This window comes from Stegodyphus dumicola, chromosome 7 (genome assembly GCF_044657685.1).
Source record: "Stegodyphus dumicola isolate Sdum_Otavi_A_Nest chromosome 7, ASM4465768v1".
In the NCBI taxonomy this organism is placed as follows: Eukaryota; Metazoa; Arthropoda; class Arachnida; order Araneae; family Eresidae; genus Stegodyphus; species Stegodyphus dumicola.
This window is the reverse complement of record NC_140774.1, coordinates 185,941,764-185,954,781: the sequence shown is the minus strand read 5'-3', so window position 1 is coordinate 185,954,781 and position 13,018 is coordinate 185,941,764. Positions and strand designations below refer to the sequence as shown.

At 34.8% G+C, this 13,018-nt stretch overlaps 1 protein-coding gene across 1 annotated transcript in view; it reads right to left on the bottom strand.

Moving 5' to 3' along the window:
- LOC118203263 (uncharacterized) overlaps positions 1–13,018 on the bottom strand; it is a 60,663-nt gene that overhangs the window by 20,027 nt on the left and 27,618 nt on the right. Inside the window, exon 5 of the mRNA XM_085819793.1 lies at positions 1,554–1,813. Within this exon, the coding sequence (XP_085675919.1) occupies positions 1,554–1,813 (260 nt within the window). The remainder of the gene's footprint in view (positions 1–1,553; positions 1,814–13,018) is intronic.

The following is a 13,018-nucleotide window of genomic DNA, read 5'->3' as shown; positions in this document are numbered from 1 at the left end:
GTAAGAACAGAATAAAAGACTCGTTTCCTCCAAAAAAATTATAAAACTGCTTTAAAATTAATTCTGAAGAGAATTCTTCGTGGCGTCTGTACGAACGCATGTACGAACGTATCTCGCATAACTCAAAAACGAGTAGCCTCAGAACGTTGAAATTTTGTATATAGGACTCTATAATATGCAGATGTGCACCTCGTATTTTGGTTGCAATCGGCCGTACCAAACGTGTATAAATATATTTATATATATAACCACTCTGTTACCCGGCTCAGTGATCTCAGTTTCTTTACTCTTATATGTTATTAAATTGCGCATTTTTTGCCTTAAAAATGATTGAATTATTTTGTTTTTATCTTCCGGTTAAGGTTTTTATGCCTTTAGTAAATCCGCAAGCAATATTTGTACAATTAATAACAATTTAAAAGCTGTTTAAGTGCGGTTAAGCCTTAAGTTTTAAATAGCATGGCGGACATATTTGTTTACATGTGTAACAGCAGAATAGTATATTTGTTGCCAATCTAGGTTAGGTTAGGTTAGGTTAGGTTAGGTTATTTAATTACGGCAAAGCCTAGAAGGCTATCTGCCTAAGGGAAAGGATGCCTTCGTGGAGGACTTTCTAAGGGAAACTGGCTCGTATACACGTTACACATGGGGAAAACCACGAAAACACCCATGCAGCTAGCCCGTTCGCGGGATTCGAACCTCGGACCGAACTGCCAGTGTTCAGCGACTTTACCGCTCGACCGCTGTCGGGCCCCTGTTGCCAATCTAGAGTACTAAGCTTTGCAACAACAAAGATAATGCCTTCATTTATTATTGCAAATTAAATCATGCTTAATCGTTTCTGGATTTTTTTTTTTTTTTTTTTTTTTTTTTGAGGAAATAAATGTTTAAGATTTACTTCGTAATTTTTAATACAGATATTTTGAGTTTTTATGTATTTTTGCCTTGTCGCGAAGTGAGAACTGAATTAATTGAATGAGAAATACTCAATCGTCTGTGAAAAACTGTTTTTTTTTGTTTGTTTTGTTTGCTTAATTTATTTTATACATCGTTCTAGATTTATTATAGTATTTGAATAGAACATGTGGCAACGATTTGATAATTCTTAAAATTATATACATTTTGTGCATTCTGAGTTATAATATGAACGAAATATAACGCTGTTAAGTGAACCTAGCGCCAGAGTGTCGCTATGGTAAACAAATATAGTGAATTTTAAAGAGTGCATTTATTCTATTGTGGTTTATGCGCTGTCGGCGAAGTAGATTTAGTTCGATCCAATAAGTTTAAACGAAATGCAAGAAAAAATGCGTATAATTTTATATATCGTACAAGGAAGTCATGTAGTGTACAGATCAGATTTTTAATTTTGTGAACTGGTTATTAAAACTGAGTTGTAATGTATTTATTCATGGGGTTAGCAATATTTAGTTAGCAGCCTTCTATCATTTTCTAAGCAAAGAATATGTTTCTAAATTACATGAAACCACCTCTTCCGACTAGCCCGAATACAAGGAAAAGAATGGCGACAACCAAACATGTATTATTTTTACCCCTTTTGCTGCCTCTGTCTTCTGAGGTAATTGGTTCTTACAACAGAATCAGATAGAGATCGCAAGGATTCACAGCCTTTATCCGAAAGATTTCGCGGGCCTTTAAGTTCGTCGTTGTCCATCCAAAGCTTGCAAATATTTGGAGAAGACAGATTCAGCCAAAGTCTGTCTGTCTGTTTGGGATCCAGGTCGCAGTCTTCATCTAAATACGGCTGAGGAATGGATAGCAATTCCACTTTGGAGAAAGGCTCTTTGCGTAACTGGAAAGAGAAGATAAACTTTAGAAATAAGTTAATATCCTTACTTTAATAAATTTGAAAATCATTTTACTTTGGTAAACATAAAATTGTAAAATCGTTAATAAAAGATATAAGCATCTTGGATTTAATGGCTATGTTCCACAAGTTTTATAATTTAACGGTGCTCCTCAATATTTTTTTACCATTAGACTTAATTATTTAATTATTATTCTGTTTCGAGAAACTTTTGTAATTTCGATTTATCATTCTTTGTATTCTGTTACTTACATTCGTTATGTTACGTTACCATGGTGTATATTATCCCCGTAACCTGACATTAATTGGCATTCCACCCATGCAGCCCGACAAACTGCTATTTCTGCCATTATTGTCGTTCTATGGAGCATTATACATTTATCATACATTCTACATTTAAAATCATGCATTATTTAACAAAGGAAATGGTTTAAAGTAATATACACGTTTTCATAATATCTCTGTTTTATTTTTAGTAATATTTTGAAAGAAACTGACAATATATCTAACTCTTTTAATTTAAAATATAGTGGAACTTTGAACTGCAGGGATTTATAAAGCACAGCTGCGTTTTAGAGACCTTTTTTTTTTTTTTTTTTTTTTTTTTTTTTTTTTTTTTGTTGATTAAATATGTAAGAAAATATTTTGGAAATTAAGCGTGATTTGAATAAATTAATAAGCGAAACTAGTAACTTAGTCCTTAAGATTTTATGTATGATATTAATGCCTGGAGTTCATATACATCCTTAACTTTAACTCTCTATTAAAAAATAAATACAGGGTGTTTAAAAAGTCCCGGACCCATTTTGATGTTTAATAACTCATAAAATAATAAAGATAGATTAAAATTAATAACATAAATGGTTAGATAGACTCAAAAAGTTTCGTGACCCTTGTCAATGAACTTCCACGTGTGCCCCCTTCGTCGCACGGAGAATATCAAGTCGATATTCAATTTCACGCCAGGTACCGGCAAGCATGTCGGCATCCACAGAGGCTATTGAAGTTTTAATTCTGGCTTTTAGGTCATCCATGTTCGACACTGTCCTCCTGTAAACGTTGTCTCTTACAAAGCGGCGTTATATCAGGTGATCTGGGTGGCCAAGGAATTGGACCTCCTCGCCCAATCCATCTTCCTGTAAAATGGTCATTCAAAGAACTACGAACGATGGTACCCCAATGAAGGTGGTGCACCATCTTGTACAAAAAGACATGTAGCTGAAACTATTCTAGTTGTGGAAATACAAAGTTTTCCAACATGTGTAAGCATACGACTGATGAGACCGTCTTTTCTGTAAAAAAGAAAGGCCCAGTGGCTCGGCCGTGCTGAGCCCACACCACACATTAACCTTTGGAAAAGGCCTTTGTGCCTCACGGTGTTCATGGGGGGTTTTCAGATTCCCATATGCGCACATTATGGGGATTAACAATGCCGGAAAGATGCCAAAAACAAAAAAGAGAAAAATGCAATTAATAAGCAGACGATATTTAGAAAAGTACAGATATTTAGACTGGAAAATGAAATTATCTGAAATTAAACACACGCGCAGACGATATTTACAAAAGTAAAGATATTCAAACCTGGAAAGGAAAATATATAAGTAATTTCATCAATAAATGCCGTAAGTTGTTTATATCTTCAATTATTTTATTAGTTATTAAACATCAAAATGGGACCGGGACTTTATAAACACCTTGTATAAACAGATAGAATTAGTAAAAATGTTAGTGTTAACAAATTTGCAGTTCTTTAACCCAGTTAAGCGGATCTCTTTTTATTTTCCATCATGCTTAGATCGATAAATAGGTGGAGTGAAAAAATTCAGTTATGTTTTCTCAGTCTGGTTCAGTTCATTTGTGTAATAAAAGTTTTCTAATTTGACGGCGAGTAGCTGGTATATACACGGCGATATATGGCCCCTCAACATAACTTTCAAGGTCTTGGCTAAGCAAGTTTTTTAGAATCCACGTTTTTCATAGACTTTTGATCTCAAAGAACCAGTGTTTCACTACACGAGTATTCCATGTAACGTTTATTATCTGCTATTTTAAACAACACAATCGTAATATCCGGAGCTAATTCTTTTTTAATTATTTTTATATTAAAATGAATTAAAATTTAGTATCAACTTTTAGAGAGTTTTTGATTGTGTCTTAATAAGGCTGAAATGATAATGAGCAATACATGTTCCCCACTACTACTACTACTCGCCGCTGAGGGAGGCTCTCGACCGCATATTTCACAAGTGCCCATCAGCGTAGCCACCATGGAGGTAGGAAAGGGAGGAGGGGCCATTCCGCGCTAGAAGTGAAGCACTGCTTTGAAGCTTGGGTCACCAGACGGGGTGTTGTTTGTTTACATTCAGAAGCTCGCTTGACAAGATTCTGATAGTATTTCGACACACGACAGTTCCATACAAATCGAAAAAGGGACACTCTCGCATGAAAGAAACATTCATAGTGTGATGGATAATAGCAATTTGTATAGTTTACTGACATTTACGCAAAAATCACATCTTGGTTATTTTTCGATAACTAACAACAGCGATTTTGATTATGAATTTGTTTTATAAAATTCTAAGCTGTTGCACTACAAAAATATAGATTTTAAGAAAATTGCTAAAAGAGATCTGCCAAAATTTATTTTCTAGAAGATTTGAAAAGTTTGAAACTTGATGGCTAAATGTAAATATAAAATTATGTATGTTAAAATATTTGTAATTAGGCACATAGGTCAGATTAAGTTTTTATTAAATAGAGTAACGCATGCAAGGGCTATCTGCCCAAAGAGAGAGATGCCATCGTGGAAGAATTTTGAAGAAAAACTGACCTTTGAGTAGGTATTAAAAATAATACTTATAATTTTCATTCAAATTATATTCATATATATTTTTATGTAAAACTTTCGGGTGTATGCTAAATTAGTGTAAATTACTTTACACGAAAAATATAGTGAATGCACAGAAATTAAAGATTTGCACATGCCGGAAATGATAAATAGGAAATATGTATGGGTATTTATGCATGTGCTTGCAAAAAGCATGTATCTGCCTTTGAAAAAATACTTAAATATTCATTAAATTATTTATAAATGTATTTGAAATGAAGAATTTATTCACTTATAAACAACTGTGAAAGTACTGTGAAGAAATCTAATGATTAAATGTATCTAATTTATAATGATTATAAATGATATCTAAATATATAATAACCTTAATATTAAATTGTAAACATAAATTGAAATCCTGTTGACAAATACGTTATAAAACTATTTAAGCAAGAATTGTTCGTATTGGAAAGCAATCTGTTAAAAGGTATTGTAAAGCAAATGATATGAGATGCGCACTTAAGAACGTAATAAAGAGTTTTGGAATATGTATTGTTGAAATGAAGGGTAAAAAAAAAAAAAAAAAAAAAAAAAATCTGATAAGTATAATTAAAAGAATTATTCCCTTTACATTTTATAATAACTCAGTTACAAGTTTTAAATAATTCTTAAAAAAAAAAAAAACTTATTTTATTCCCTTTCAGAAATGTTCAGAGAAAGTCAAATACTATTTAATACCTATTTAATTATTAGGAATTAGCGAAATACTTATTTAAAGTATTTCGCTAATTCCTAATAATTCTCTAATTTAAATTGAACCGAATAGAGCATTAATTATAAATTGACTTACATTTTTCGATTTAAAAGAAGCCAAAAAATCATGTCATATTTAAGAAAGTATTTTAGGAAGAAGCTCTATAAATAGAAAAGAAATAATGCATAATTTTAATATTAATAATACAATAAACTTTGATCTTAATTTTTGTACCTTAACCGAATAAAATCGAATTACCTTAATTTTTTTTTCTAATGTAATTAACGAAAACTTGTGAAAATATTTCATTCAAATTAAACCATTCTGAGAAAACTGTCCTGTGAAAAGTATAGCATTTAATTCCGTTCAGAATGAAATGTTGTTTAAAAATATGTTGTTTTCACATACTTAGGACTCTGAAGTGTTGTAGAAAAAGAAAATATATACATTTATATGTATATTTGCGACGTAATTACAAAATATTTACACCCGAACGCGTCAAATCCCACAGAACTCAATGGTAAATGACCCAATGTTTTGGTCACCACGTAGGGATCGCCGGTGCTTCAGAGCAGGGTACGGAGAAACTTGTTTAGGGCGACTCCATCTTACTTTCTACCTCTATGGTAGCCACTGAGAGAGGGGTTTCGAAAATGGACCAATGAGCTTCTATTGCTCTTGTGACGCTAAATCTTCATGCATGGGAGCGTATGTCGTTTACGTTTTAATTTGCATTTGTTTCGCGGTAAAAAATGTATGGAGTAGTAGAAGAAAATTTCGTAGTGCATTTGTTTCATGAGTTTAATTAATCGCTGACATTTCACTTTCGCGATTTTATCACGCATTAATATTTGGATTCATGTTCACGACATATTATCACTCTTTACATCGAGAAAATGACTCAAGCTATAATTAGCTTCGAATATTATGCATTTACTTAACACCTGTGGATTAAGGAAGTGTATAGTTTTTCTTTAAATAATTTTTCATATAGACTGCAATAAAAAGTGCTGACTTCTATTTACTTCTATTACATGTCAATATTTTTCTCATATGCATAGTTTTATATAAAGATAGCATTTGGGCTCAGATGTTTATCACATATTTCTTTCTTCATCTTATTTACCACTTATTAAGTAATATTTCACATCGATATTTTTGTGGAGTATCCAAAATGTGTTTGTATTTATTTTAAATTCTTTCAACCAGGTATTGAAATCTTCACATTTGCTTATATTTGATCTAACCTCGCAATAAAAATTTTCAGAAGAAATCGACGATACTTTATTGCGTGGCAAAATATTTTAAACCATTTTGCTTAAGCGAAAGGTCATGTGACATGACAGAAATATTACTGGATGCCCATTGGTCCATCCTAGAAGCCACACCCTCGGTGGCTACACAGATGTGCACTTGTGAAATTTGCATCCCGACCAGGGTACCACACAGGATTTTCACCTACCTTTCATCGGAGTTGAACTACTTCCAGCCAAACCTCAGCCAATAGCTGGGATGAGAGTAAAGACAGCATTATTGTGTTTTTAAAGACAATAATAATAATTATAATAATAACATGGGCAAACAAGGCTTTTGAAGAAGGGACAGTTTTCCGCGAAGGGACACTTACGGAGTTGTTCTACTAATAAACAGAGTAATTCTGGAGAAATCTGGTAGGGATTTATATTTATTTTAACTAACAAGTTGTGATGTTGCGTGGCCCCAACTTGCCCGCAACAATAGTAGTGACTGCTATGAACTGGAATTACACAAACTCTTGAGAAGGGTTTAACTCCCTTTTTATTCCACTTTAGAAGTTACAGATGCGTTCACTTGACGCTCACAAACTACGCCGACCCGGCGGTTAAATAAAAATAAGAAAGTACAACTAAAAATGAATAAATAACAAGTCACTACCTACGAGGCTCTATAAACGTGACTAACTTAACCGCGTTCTATAAGATACAGCTGAGATTTCAGCAAGCTTTCTTAATAAGAAGTTGAAAGATTCAACTAATTGCCGAAGTAGACTCACAGGCCGAAACGCGCGGTTCATAAATTTCTACCTAGCAACCTTCACACTCGTGAATCAAGAAAGCACACCTACAAACTCGTTTCCCTTCTATTTAACTCAAATTACTTCCGCTGACAATTTGAATACTTTGCGCGTTCTACTAAAATTTACATACTCTGGCATTGGCAATTCCAGGGGAAAGTAAAGGCTTGACAGGAAAGATAGCTTAAAATAAATGTTAGTTAAAATAAATATAAACCCTACATTATTAAAGTTAAGTTCAAACTTTCCTATAAGCCCTTCATTCCTCTAATTGTCAGTGCCAGGATAGTTAAATTTTGTAGCGCGCGTGAAAGAATGCAAATTTCTACTTTGAAGAAAGTATTTCAAAGCCGAGTTTCGGTAGGAGAAAAAAGAGTTAGGCTATATAACCGCCACCTCCTCCGTAGATACGTTTGCTTATTGATGGTTCACGTGTCTTCATTGCATTTTCTTGCTGCCACTAGTTTCGAAGGGGGTTTAAGTTACGGGACCTCGCTGAGCCCTGTAGGTTACTTCAATCACTTGTTAATACTGCTACGTTTTTCTTCTCTGACACCAGCTGTTACGTTATTTTCTTCCTTCACGTTTGTACGGTGTTCGTGAGGATTTGAAGTGAATAATGACAATACTACTTGATGAAGTATCGAAACACACATTATTTACCAATATTAATCAGGACAGCTCCAAAACATTTTTACAATGACACAGCCTTCACACTGTCAGGTAATAACGGTGGAGACAAGCTTCACTGCAAAGCACCAGAATACAGCTTCCGACTCTGCTTTGTCGTTCTCGGAACTCCACGTACTCTCGAGACTCTCCACGCGATGCACAAGAGTATAGCTCTCGACTCAGCACAAATTTTTTAAAAAGACAAAACTCGACGATGCACTAAAAGACTCTGTCGATGCACTCGACGACCACCTCGGCGCTAGACTTCGAGACACTCGCTCAATGAGTGACTATCAGCTCGCTAGACGAGGCACCCACACGAACTGACTGCGGACCAGCAGGGTTTATATAGCTTTCGGCTTGTGTTCGAGGATATTCTGGGCTAAACCGGTAAGAATTCGTTCCAGAAGGTTCTCCATCCGTCCATGGTATATCGCCAATTTTGTAGCCAAATGTGGCAACCCTGCCTTCCCTTGCCATTTTATGGCAACCCTAAAACTGCTTTGCGGAGAAGCCGTCTTACCGCGCCTGTACATTTCATAACAATATCTTCAACTTTTATTTTCATTATCTGATTTTTCAGTTACCGCCCAAGCAGAGGTGAAGTTTGGGTACTTACGTATTATCTCAACCAGGTTGACGCTATTCGTAAGTTTTGACACTATTTGTAAGTTTGAGTAAAAAAGTATGAATAGAAAGAAAATGTACATTTATTAATTACAGATAATTTTAATACAGTTTTTTATATTATTTTCTTTTAAAATATAAAATAGCAATTAAACCCTTCCCGTTTCGAATTTCAATAAGTTGCAGAATTATTTTTTCGGCGGAAATCTTTTGGCTATTGCTTTTAGCTCTGATTAAAAACCGTATTCGCCATAACCATGTACACGTCGATTTATTTTTACTTAAAAAAACATCCCAGACTTGCACAAAAATGGCATTGGGCACACTCTTCACTTTATCCATGTACACTGCTATTTTCTCATAAATTACAAAAATTTGCACGAAAATGCAGGAAAATTTTGTGAATCTCCACATGCTCTTTTTACAAAACTATGTATAACACGTAGGGTTGCCGTAAGTAGGGTTGCCAAATTTCGCAATTTATGCGAATTTTGACCTGGTTGCGATAATACGTAAGTACCGAAGTTTGTTAGCGTCGAGTTGACGCATTGTAAATTTTAAAAAACTAATCAAGGGTACTTTAACCCTTCGCTTGCGTAGTTCCTACTACTCCAGTCTTTCATACAGAAGTACACCTATTGGACTCTACAAACCAATAGTGAAATAACATGAGCATAGAAGGCTCTTGAAGGTAGAAACATCAGTGTGGTGTTGTTTTACAATTAGTCATTGTATTACATAAGGTGGAGACACACAATTGTAGACAAAGATATGCGTCTAGATAAGGTTAGGTTAGGTTATTTAATTACGGCAAAGTCTCGAGGGCCATCTGCCTAAGGGAAGGGAAGCCTTCGTGGAGGACTTTCTAAGCGAAACTATCTCGTATACACGTTACACATGGGGAAAACCACGAAAACGCCCATGCAGCCAGCCCGTTCGCGGTATTCTAACCTCGGGCGTCTAGATAAAAATGCAGTTAAATGTAAATATAATAATGTTAACACTCATTTATAAAGCATATGTTCAAATCATTTAAGGGGACTCATACACCTTAAAATTCCTAAGTTCTTCGAATATGTGACTGTTGCAAGAATCGGGATAACTTATTTATTTTAAAAGATATTACTTCCAACTTTTTACAGCTGACTACATAATATATAGCTGCTTTCTGAAATAGTAATCAGAAAGTTTGTGTTGCCACAAATATTTTTGTAATCTAATCTGCTTTGTGACAACATTTTTCGTCAAGTTTCCACCTTGCGCGCACAATTTAAAACATTCTGTAGCATAATTTAATTCCATATTTAATATATAGCTTTTATAACATTTGGAAAATACTGTGAACCTAAAATTCTAAGAATGTCGTGTTAAATTTTTATTTTATGTGGAGTTGAGTTTATAAAATGTATTTTATTAAAAAATCTGTAATGTTTTCGTGCATAAATTTTTTTAATACTAAAATATTCATCAAATTTTTGGTTCACTTAGAAAATAGTGCCTATCTAAAGAATTCCATGAAATTTCAAGTACGTACCATTAGCCATTTTTAAAATATCATGCGCGCAAGGTGGAAGCGTGACGAAATATTTTGTCACAAAGCGGATTAAATTACAAAAATGTTTGTGGCAACACAAACGATCTAGTTACTAGTTTCTAAAGCAGCTATATTATGTAGTCAGCTGTAAAAATGTGGAAGTAATTGCTTTTAAAATAAATAAAATATCCAAATTCTTGCAACAGTCACATATTCGAAGATCATAAGGGGTTTAAGGTGTATGAGCCCCCTTAAAGCCTACATTTAACTTCAAAGTTTTCAATTACATTTTAAGGCATATATTACAATCTTTTTTATCCTACAAGTACTATATATCAAAATTGCTATACAGAATGGGTATACTATAGTATCACATATACTAAATATACAAAAAGTCCCGAGTTAGTAGAGGAAACATGAGAAATTCGGCATTATGTTGATATAAATGATTTAAATCAACATTATGAAAGATTTATCCTGCGTCCATAGAGGCGGACATGTACTAGTAACTAGCGTTACAGTACGGAAGTGTTTAATACATTGCTGACCTTCTCTTTTCCGGTCGCGAATGTGTTATCATATCAGTAGACGATTATTGCTCAAGCGATATGAAACAACTCAACAGAAAAATCTGAAAATGATTCTTTACTGCATTTAAATATGCGTTCATATCGTACTCACAGCTTGTGAGCAACTATTCGACGCAATGCGATACTCATCCTTTTTCGCGAACTCCGTAAATAATTCAGATAATTTACGTTATGCGAAAGGCTATTTTACTTTTCTCTTCAGGTACAAGTGTTATCGAATTCTTTTAAGCATTGTCGAGTAAAGAGCGCATACCACGCGCCGTCTTATCACTCTTGCGTTTCAAGAATTTATCGTTCTTCCGTTTTATAAAGAAATCTTTGTTGTGCACTCAAAGCTCTGACGTCACAAGCAGTTTTCAAATGAAAGAAGGGTGAAGTGAAAGAAGGGTGAATGAAGAAGTGAAAGCTTGCACTTTCACTCTTTTTTAAATAAGTATTTCATTTATATTTATAGGATGCTAGATGAAATAGCAGAAGGCAATAGAATACTACTCGTGGACGTTAAGAGGGAGGGGAGAGGATGGGAAGAAGAATTCGCTGTCTCATTCTTTAAGATTTCATCTCAACACCGGGAAAGTGTTGAAAAGCGAGATTCTTGTAGACTGAAAAGAATAGATTTATTAAACAATATGAAACCAATTTTTTTATTATAATTTCTGTATACGGATTAAAGGAAGTATAGTAATTGCATAAAAATTTTGGATATCAGATTTCAACGAAAATATCAATTTGATCATTCTAGAATCCATTTTGACTAGTTTTTTGCTTGACGTCTGTACGTGACGACAGAATAAAGGTCTCATTATTCCAAAACAGGTTATAAAATTGATTCTTTGCGTCGTTTTTACGTCTGTACGTATGTATGTTAGCCTTTTAGAACGTTTAAATTTTATATATGGGACTACTATAACATCTGCAGAGACATTAGGTATTTTGGAAGCAGGAAAGATGAAAAATATGCAACGCCTTCGCTGGGAATCGAACCACAGACCTCTCAATTCGTGCTGAGCGTGCAGACCATTACACCACGAAGGCTCGCTAAGAAGGCGGGAGAAATACCTTATACATCTAGTTGTGCCCCTCCCTAGTTTATTGCAATCGGCAGTACCAATATTATGTAGGCAGGGTGATCGTAATTAAACTTGGGCTATTCTGAGCACTCTGTAACTAGAATGTGATTGATTTTAAAATTCGCAAAGAGACAATTCAAAGAATACACTGAAAGATTCCGGGGAGGGGGGAAGTTAAAAAAATTTCCTCTAGAGGCGTGTGGTGTAGTGGCCGAAAACACTACGCAAACCCTGGGTTGTGACACAGGGTTTAAATGAACTTCTAACTCAAGTTTTAACGATAACATGAATTTTAATAAGATGAAAACATTAGCAGTTGCTTATCTTGATAGTATGGGTCTTGTATATAGTTAGTCCTGTGATTTCACAATTTTGTTACAGGAAAATTGCTCTAACGCATTATACACGAGGAATGATCGTTCTCAGCAGGCCAACATGCCCATAGCTCTAAACAGGAAAAATTCTCTTCTCAGGAAACCACCTTATATATCTCTCTGTGTTTACTTGCGCTGAACTCCCAGGGGGGAGGGAATGATTCTTTCACTCATACATAACGAAGTGTCCATCTCCTGGCCCTGATGAAAAGACTTCTTTTACCTCTTTGTTCACTGGAATGACCTTCGAGGCTGCAACCGGAATCGTTAACAAAGGCACAGGATTTCAACTGGAATATGAAAACTATTGCACTCTGAAAACTAATCCCAGACAAAGAACCTTTATGCCACCTCATTACAGGCGCATTACAGACAAGATGCGTTAAAAGACCATGCAATAAACAACCGTGGTCTATTTTAACATTTCCGAGATCGACCATCTGCTTGTTACCAACATTGAATCTTTTGCGCAGACATTTCTTGCCCGAAAGGAAGTCCATGACTCTCAGCCGTGGAATATCCTCTGGAGAGATGAGGCACATTTTTATCTCGGTGGAAACGTGAACACCAAGTGCTGTCGCATTAGGGCCATAGAAAGTCCATGCGCCTTCCACACAGTTTCACTACACTCGCCTAATGTGCCAACTTGCCTGATGTGGGTTCACTTCCCAATTTATCCTTGGGCCATT